This window comes from Oryza brachyantha, chromosome 5 (genome assembly GCF_000231095.2).
Source record: "Oryza brachyantha chromosome 5, ObraRS2, whole genome shotgun sequence".
In the NCBI taxonomy this organism is placed as follows: Eukaryota; Viridiplantae; Streptophyta; class Magnoliopsida; order Poales; family Poaceae; genus Oryza; species Oryza brachyantha.
Window position 1 is genome coordinate 13,290,553 of NC_023167.2, and position 8,530 is coordinate 13,299,082.

Sequence of the window (8,530 nt, forward strand, 5' to 3'; positions counted from 1 at the left end):
TTACAAAAAAATATATAATAAATCTTTTATGTACATGTTTTTATCTATCTAAAAACAAAAGCTAAAAATAAATATAATAAACACACTCTAAAAGCAACTCTAATTTAAAATTTTAATTTAAATCATTTAAGCTTACAAATAAAATAGAAGCGAAATGATAGGGCTAGCAATATAGACACTGCAGGTCTGGAAATGGTACGAATATGTCCGTCTATTTGTGCTTTGGGGTCTATTTGGGGGGCTTTAGATTCTGAGAAGCAGCTACTTGGTAGCCAGCTTCTAAGAATCTGGAAAAGCTCCTAAAACTAGCTTCTCCAGCTTCTGGATTCTTAGTTCATTTTTCAAAATCTGTAACTACAGATTCTCAGAAGTTGTGGACCGTTTAGGCCAGCTTCTGGCAGAAGCAGCTTTTGGGAGAAGCTCCCCCAAACCCCTTGGTGGATTTTGGTATTGTGGAGTTTCGACGGACTTCGTTTTTTTTTTGAAATTAACATTAACACGATGTACTATTTAATCTGTTTATCTTTAATTTCCAGTGTTGTGGAAAACGGTCGACTCGGCCGTTTAATCGGTGACGGTAGTAAAACCGTCCCGTATCGATGATACGGTCGTCATTTTACGTTTATGAACGTTAAATTTCCGTATTTAGCGATTAATCATCCGTTTTTCCATTTAATCGTCCGCATAATTTGTACAAATACAAAAATCACCCGCCACAATAGCTAACCTATCTAAACTCTATACATTTTATTTTGGTATGTTTGACATTTCTATCATTGGCAACTAATTATACTTATATGTGTGCCTATGTTTACTACCATTTATATTTCATTATATTTTTTACAGTTTATAATAAAAATAAACTAAAAATATTATTATTTAGAATGAAATTCTAGCCTTTACACGACATGATTATTTTTATAATTGCTCAAATTAATAATGGTATAAATACATCTATTTTATATGATCTTAGACATTTAAATATCCCCAAAAGAAACAGTAATACTAATGTATACATATATTAATATAAACGTTATATTTTCGTATAATTTCGATTAATCGTCCGTATTCCGATTAATCATTTGACGGCACCCTCTCCGTCCGACATCCGTATTCCGTTTTTCACGACACTGTTAATTTCACATGTGAAATGGGCCAATTCATTTAAATGCTTTCCAAAATGGGCTAATTTGGATACAAATTTTACGTGGCCCAAATTGGATCTCGACCCAAATCAGTGAGAGCGGGCCTAAACGGATCGGGCCCACTATCTGAGGACCAGGCCCAAGAGGGCCACACATCCGGGGGCCCATAGCAACACCTATTTTCATTGGGGAACAAGTTCACCTTCCATCCTTCAACTTTGCATCGAGTCTACGAGACATCCCTATGCCCCAATACCAGAAATATTCACCCCTAAATTATACAAAACCGTACAGATTGGGTCTAAACACGTATGTGTCTATGGTTTCGCTGACATGGAGTCCTAGGCAGCAAACAGAAAATAAAAAAAAAATGGAACCCACATGTAAGTCCCGTGATGTGGAATTGCAGTCGCTCGCTTTTTACTTGAACAAATCTTGTCGCGTCTCACTAGGATTCATGGCCTCAATCTGCTTTTGGAATGCATTGATTTACCATGGAGGTTTCGATGAGGCGATTCTCAACCAAGAAGCCATGGTGCCGGCTGCAGCGGCGGAGGCCGTCGCTCCACCCGCTTTCCTCATCGGCTTCCCCGCGACAAGCTTTGCCGCCTCCTGCCACACCTCGCAGCCGGCAGCCCTGCCCCGGTAGTCGTCCATGGGTGCGCACCGTACTGCCGCCGCGGCGCGACGCACCTCGTGTCCTTCGCGGCGTCGGCCTCGGCCTCGCCAGCGCGCTCGACGTCCTCGCGAATGGCGTAGCGCTCGCCGCGGCGCTGTCCTACGAGGAGACATTGCGACTGTCGACGGACTCCGACGGCAGCGGCGGCGGTGAGGGGAGTTCGCGCTGGTCGACTTCGTGACGCAGAACCTGGTCGTGGAACTCCCATGTAACTCCCATGCCGTCCTCGTGGAGGCATGCGCGGAGACCGACGAGTAAAGGGGCAGCAGCCGCCAGCAGTAGGCCCGGGGGAAGGAGTGGAGGAGGCTGCGCCCTTCACACTGTCCTTATCTCCGCCGGCGAGAGGAGGGAGAAGAGGGGAGACCGGGAGAGAGACGAAGACAGTGGAGATGGGGGTGAGAGGAGGAAGAAGAGGGGACTGAGAATGACAGGGAGGGCCCATACACCATTTATTGTCATTATGTTGTGAAACTGTCAGGTGGGTCCCATGAGTTTTATTATTAGTTTTGAATTGAAATGATATATAAGCGATGAAGACCGAGTCAAATTAGTTACGTAGACTCCACATCAGTTAAAATCGTTGTCCAAACCGTCATGGTACCTATATTGTACCGGTTCTAACAATTGAGGGACTTATTATATCTAGTTTTTTCTCGGAGGATGAAAATCAGATTCGTTGACAAGTTAAGTAATCTTAAATGAATTTATTCCTTTCATTTCTAAAATTTAGTTGGGCCTAATATATTTCCCTGTACACGTCAGCAATATATTTCATCGGATGCCGCATTAAGCCGCCGCCGGCGGCGGCGGCGGCGCGGCGGCGGAGGAGGGGAGGCCGTGGAGCCACGGGAGAAGCTTGGCGTGGACGAGGTCGGGGCGGTCGTCGTGGGGGCAGTGGCCGACGCCCTCCAGCATGTGGAGCGTCACGTTGGGGAGGTCGCCTGGGAGGGCGGAGAAGTACCTCCCCACCGGGCCGTCGATCGGCGTGAAGGGGTCCCGGTCCCCCCACAGCACCAGCACCGGCGCCCTCACCGCCGGCATCAGCGCGATCGGGCTCGGCCCCGGCGGGCCCGTCACCGTCGACACGAACGCGTCCAGCGCCCCCTCGCCGTCCGCCGGCCCCCTGATGATCTGCGCCACCACCACATCACAAACACGCACCAGCCATGATTCTTCCCAGTTTCAGAGACGCAGGTGAAATTTGAAGCTTTTCGGCTGCGGCAGTTCGGAAAGTCGTGATCTTTCCAAACCATCGTACTATATTTTTTTTAATTGACGGCACTGACTCTGGTTTTTTTAATTGACAGCACTGACTTCGGTTTTTTTTAATTGACGCCACTGATTTTTGGAGGTAAGTTTAACCCAAATTTATATAATTGATTAGTTTGTTATAATTTGATTTATTACTATTATTTATAATTTTATATATTTCGATAAAGAATTTGAGTAAGACGAAGAGTCAAACATAAAATCTAAAATTCAACTGTCTCAATTAAAAAATTCTGAAGTATATGGCATTTGGGGAGGAAAGTCATGTGGTTAATTACCTCGACTAGCTCGTCATCTACGGCATCTTTGTTCCCGTAGACGGAGAGCAGGATGTCCTTCAGATTGTTCCTGTTTCAGAGCTTGCCGGTGTCAGTGCACACTACAAGATCAGGGGTAAGGAGAAAAGCTAGCTGTGGTGAGGAGCTTGATGCAATGCCTGTCTTTTACACGCTCGAACAGCGCTGATGCGATCCGCCTTCGCTTCAGCAAGAAGTCGATCAGCCACAGGACAGGCAGGAGCAGCTTGATCCTCCAATCATCGACGATGGCCTTGTTGTTCATGCCACCCGAGCAATTCAGTAGGACAATGCCCCGGACAAGGTCTCTGCTGGATTCTGGAGATTCATCGTTGAACAAACAAAATTTCATCGCTTCTTGTTTTCTTAGTAAGCTTATATAGTTAGGCTTGCTTGCTATTGGAGAAAACAATAGATTAAAATTGATTAGAACAGTTCCTAAGTTGCTTCCTTTTCCTTGATTCTGGGCTGTGAGGAATCCGTACACCTCTCTTGGTTAGTTGGCTAGCATCTACTGACTTACCAGCTTAAGAAGCTCCTATCTGAAACATTGTTACAATATCATCATGCAACTACGTACTCTTTATGGTGGTATATAGTAGTAATTGGCAACTGCAAAATATCTCTCTCAAACCAGCTGTAGCCACCCAACTAATGTGTGTTTTTTCAAGTCGGTCGGTTCCAAATAATGTGGTTTAAACATGTCTTGGGATTGTCTCAAGCATATTTCTTACATTAGTTTCAAGCGAAGTTCTTAATTAGAATTTAGACTTCATGAACATCTAAGTTCATCCATTGAGCAACAGCTTAACTCTTAACAACAGCATCTGCTATATGCTACAGTCATCAGGGGAAAATGTTTTTATTATTCGGTTGGATATCTACTCCTTTCTTACATGTCATCGTAATAGTTATAAAAAAATTAAAAAAATATAACAAGATAGACTAAAATGAGATATATCACCATACAAACATGTAAATTTAAATTCGACTTCTACAAGTTTTGACAAAAATAACAAATTTAACTTTGAATGTATGCATACTAGTTCCAATTTGGTTTATTATTTGTGTTACAACTTACAAAAGTCGAATTTAAACTTGCATGCTTGTGGAGTAATATATCCCATATTGATTCATCTTATCATATTGTTTCAAACTTTTTGATGTGGAATGCAATCAATGAATGAATTTCCTGGAAATCCATCTCCCAGTCATCATTTGCACAGTGCTTTCTTCTGAGGAACCATAAGCTACCAAAAATAAACCACAGTGTGAAGAGTAATTCTCGCAAGAAACTGCCTCGGTTGGTGATGTCTAACCTGCGGCAGCCATGACGCATGCAAGGCTTCCGACAGAGTTGCCAACGAGCACCGTGGGCCTCTTGACAACCTCGTCCAAGAAGTCCAGGATCAGCTGCACGCGAGATACAAGCAAATTCTTCAGGAAATCTACGGCATCAACCTGACTGGAGCACACAAGGACCATGATCAGTTAGCCAAGCGAGGACTCACTTCAGCCCATGTCTCCATCGTGTAGCAGAATCCAGGAGGCTTTTCTGACGCGCCAAAACCGAGCAAATCGATCGCGTACACCGTGTAGGATTCAGACAACACGCCAATATTCCTGAAAATTTGAGTTGTTTCATAAGAATTCATCACTGGATGTTTGTCAGGTTGACAGGTTCATCTGTCGAGCACGTTGCGTGCGCAACAGCACGACGGCATCATCGATCTTGAGGTGAGCTCGAAATTTGGAAAAGAAAAAAGGTTGTCTTTTGTGGCTAACTCAGTGCAAGGCCAACCCAAAGGCGACGTCTTTGCAATCAACCCACCCGCCGGGGAAGACGATCGCCGGTGAGAACGCACGCTCACCTGCGCCAGTGGCCGACGGAGGCGCCGAAGCCGTGGACGAGCAGCAGGGGCGGGCCATCCCCGCGGACCAGGTAGTTCACGCGCATCCCTCTCCAAGTCCAGCTCGTGCAGCTCCGGTACAGCTCCTCCAGCGACGACGGCGGCGCGGGTGGCGGGGCCACCGTGCTTCTGCTGCTGCTGGCGCCTCCATCGCCGGCGGCGGCGCACCTGAGAGCACGGGCGCCCCAGGAACAGCCGTGTCGGGGAGGCGGTGGCGAGGAGAAGGGTAGGCGGTGGTGCAGTGCTCCTGACCTCGCCGCCGGGGAGGAGGAGGAGAGGCGGCGGTGGTGGTGGTGGGCGGCGAGCGCTGCCGCTGCGGCCATATCCACCCTGACCGACCCCTGCGGCTCGCGTTGGTGGTGCCGCGCGATTCGCTCATATCCACCATTGATGGAGAGGAGTACGTGTTGAGATTTGTGCCTCTCTTCTACCCAGTCTCACTGGTGGACACGGTACACGGATCCGTCTCCTGCTCTGCATTTGCTGAAGCAAAATGCATGAGATCCCATAGCAGGTGTAACCTGGGCCGTCCGATCGGCTCTTATAATTTGCCTCACGGGTAAGGGTACAAGGGGCCGACCGGCAAACCCGCTTATAGACAATTACCCACTTAATTGGCCTATAAGCACGGGTCGGCCCACTTATACCCCTATCCGCGGGGCATGAAAATCTTGGCTTGCTCGGCTCGATGCATTAGGATTGTTTACAAGGCAAGACATTGTTTTAGCTCGTCAGCCATCGCTATCGGGTTTCAGCTAGAGCCATACAACCATACAAATACAAGAACATCTTTAAGCTCGAAATGTCTAAATTAATCTCTGAAATTAAATTTTGAGAATTTTAAGCTAGAAAATATATTTGCAATAAGTTACCAAATGCATTTCTAACATTCACACATTTCTAAATTTAGCTAATTTGTATTCTAAATTTGGGACAAACATATGTGTTCCTAATACAAGTAATTCATTTATATATTTTCGTTTGAGAAGTGTGTAATTTTTATGCCTAATATTTTTTTAAGATAAACTCACTACAAGTTTTTGAAAATGCTTTAAGATAACGAGCAAATGATAGTCGATCAATACCATTACCTTCAACTCAGCTCAAAGCCTAAACAAGATAAAACCATAGTTCGCCTTTTACCATCTGTGTATTTATGTTGACAAGACAGGGAGAGTATCAGCAACCGATGTCATTTGCCTGCAATTGTCATCATCTACATACGATTGTGCCACTAGCCCACTAGCCACTGTCCTCCATTGCCCACAAAAACATGGAAAGGCAGGCCAGTCTTTAGCCTTGACCGACCACATGACTCACTCCTCTCTACTCTCTAGTTGGACGACAAAAGCAGCAGCAACGCGAGGATGATAGTCTACCAGGTGACCATATATGAGTGTGGGAGAAAGAATGAACAGTGAGATGTCCCATGCTTTGGGAAGCGAAGCAGGTTGGCCAATATTAACCAACTATTTAAGCGATTTGACCGTTCGGTGTGAGAGGCTGGTGGAGTGATATTTTTTTTTGGGGTAGAATGGACAAAAAATGACTTAAAAGCTACTAGCAGTCTAGCAACATGCTTGTGCTAATGCTACATAGACTTTTGGCTTTGCAATTAAGCATAGAATGAGATAGATTTTAAATACACATAAAAAAGGTGTAATATGAATAGTTTTTATTGTTATGGTTCTATATCCATGCAGTGTACTTAGAAAAATCACATAAAATCTATCATTGTGTAATATAAAGACTCATTGGAAAAATAATTATCACAGTAAATAGTCAATACCTATATTTTTGGTGAATCGAACTACTACGACATGACTTTTATCGATGCAGTGACCTATCTTGTTAACCAATATGTAGGCTAACATGACGGGAATGTCTTTACCTGCATATATGTGCTAGTCCCAGGAATCTAGCTAGTATAGACAAGATCTCAGTGGACCATTGCCAAACCTATTTTTATTTATTTGATAAATTAGAGAGCTCATGCATGCAACGTAGCATAAAGCAAAATATGGTAGCATAAGGAAAAGCTAGACCTAAACCCACAAGCATGTCTTGGATAACCCGAAACCCTAAAGTTATCCGTATGCAACTTGCCCTTGAAGGAACTCTTCAATGATTGGATCTTCATTCTCAAATACTTCTGGGTAGAGGATATAATAGTAAGTGTGAGTACATGACGTATTTAGCAAGTCATGGGAAATATGTGGTATGGAAGGGTTGTCAAAGAAAGTTTGATTTTATTTTTCAAACAAAGTATTTGGAAAATATTTAGAAGTTATAAGTGTGCTCTATAAGTTGTTGGAAAGAGGCTCACACCTTAATCCATTTCGTGAATTGCTTTGCAAAGCGATGGAGAAGTAGTGATGTGATGTGATGGAGAAGCATCACAAGCATGCTAGTGCCTGTGAAGCTTTGGCCTTCGCAACAGGGGAGTGTGGCATGCTGCTCCTGGGGACAACAATGACGCTAGGATGGCCTTTGGGTGTGACACAAGTGTTAGGTATAGGTGCAGGTGAGGAAGTGTGACCGCTCACGGTATTGATTGGCGTGGCCTTCTAGGCCTTCAATCGAAAATGTGGCATATGGGAGGAGAGCTAGAGGAGTAAGATGACGACGTAGCCTGGTGCACTGAAAGATGAGCCACCTCATCCGCGGATGCATGGGTGACACATGTTGAGCTAGTGCGACAAGATGGGATACCTAGGTGGGCCATAAGTGAGGGAAAAGAAGGAAAGGGGAAGAAGGGGCCTTACGGGCCAGGAAAAAAGGTGAGGATTTGACTTCAATGAACAGTTGACTTTCTAATTTTTTTTATAAGGAATATTTGTAATGAGATATTTGAGAATTTGAAATTGTATTTAAATTCAAACTTGAGATGTGAACTCAAGGGTTTTGGTGGAACTTCTGGGAGGATCTAGGTTTGGAGGGGATTTGAGATCCACACCTTGTCACATACCTGAAGAGTTTAAAAATACAAAATTTTGCAAATATGTTTGTATTTAGATTATTTTATCAGGCACAGAGATATGAACCCTGCAACTACATGCCCCATACCCAACTACAACAATGCATACATCATCAAGAAGGACCTGACCAGCAAGATCCCTAGTATATACTATACTCCTTTAAAAAAGAGCAGTGGTGTTGGTAAATCGACCAACACCCCACTACCAACTCTTATCTTTTCATAGAAGAGGTGGTAGAGGGCACACATGTCAG

At 44.4% G+C, this 8,530-nt stretch overlaps 1 protein-coding gene across 1 annotated transcript; it reads right to left on the reverse strand.

Moving 5' to 3' along the window:
* Positions 1–2,312: 2,312 nt before the first annotated feature.
* LOC102708058 (uncharacterized hydrolase YugF) lies at positions 2,313–6,038 on the reverse strand. The gene is made up of 7 exons (XM_040524369.1): positions 6,017–6,038; positions 5,261–5,735; positions 4,901–5,012; positions 4,709–4,802; positions 3,530–3,707; positions 3,372–3,441; positions 2,313–2,955 (listed from the first exon to the last, which is right to left on the reverse strand). The coding sequence occupies exons 1-7, from the start codon at positions 6,036–6,038 to the stop codon at positions 2,611–2,613; spliced, it is 1,296 nt and encodes a 431-aa protein (XP_040380303.1). The 3' UTR covers positions 2,313–2,610.
* Between the last annotated feature and the right edge of the window lie 2,492 nt (positions 6,039–8,530).

Bases quoted from the DNA above. Each gene is read 5' to 3' on its own strand.
- LOC102708058 (XM_040524369.1), bottom strand. From the start codon at position 6,038: ATGGCTGACGAGCTAAAACAAT. The intron at 5,736-6,016 runs GTCTTGCCTTGT...TCCACCAGTGAG, and splicing joins GGCTGACGAGCTAAAACAAT to ACTGGGTAGAAGAGAGGCAC. The intron at 3,442-3,529 runs GCATTGCATCAA...GCTCTGAAACAG, and splicing joins TTCGAGCGTGTAAAAGACAG to GAACAATCTGAAGGACATCC.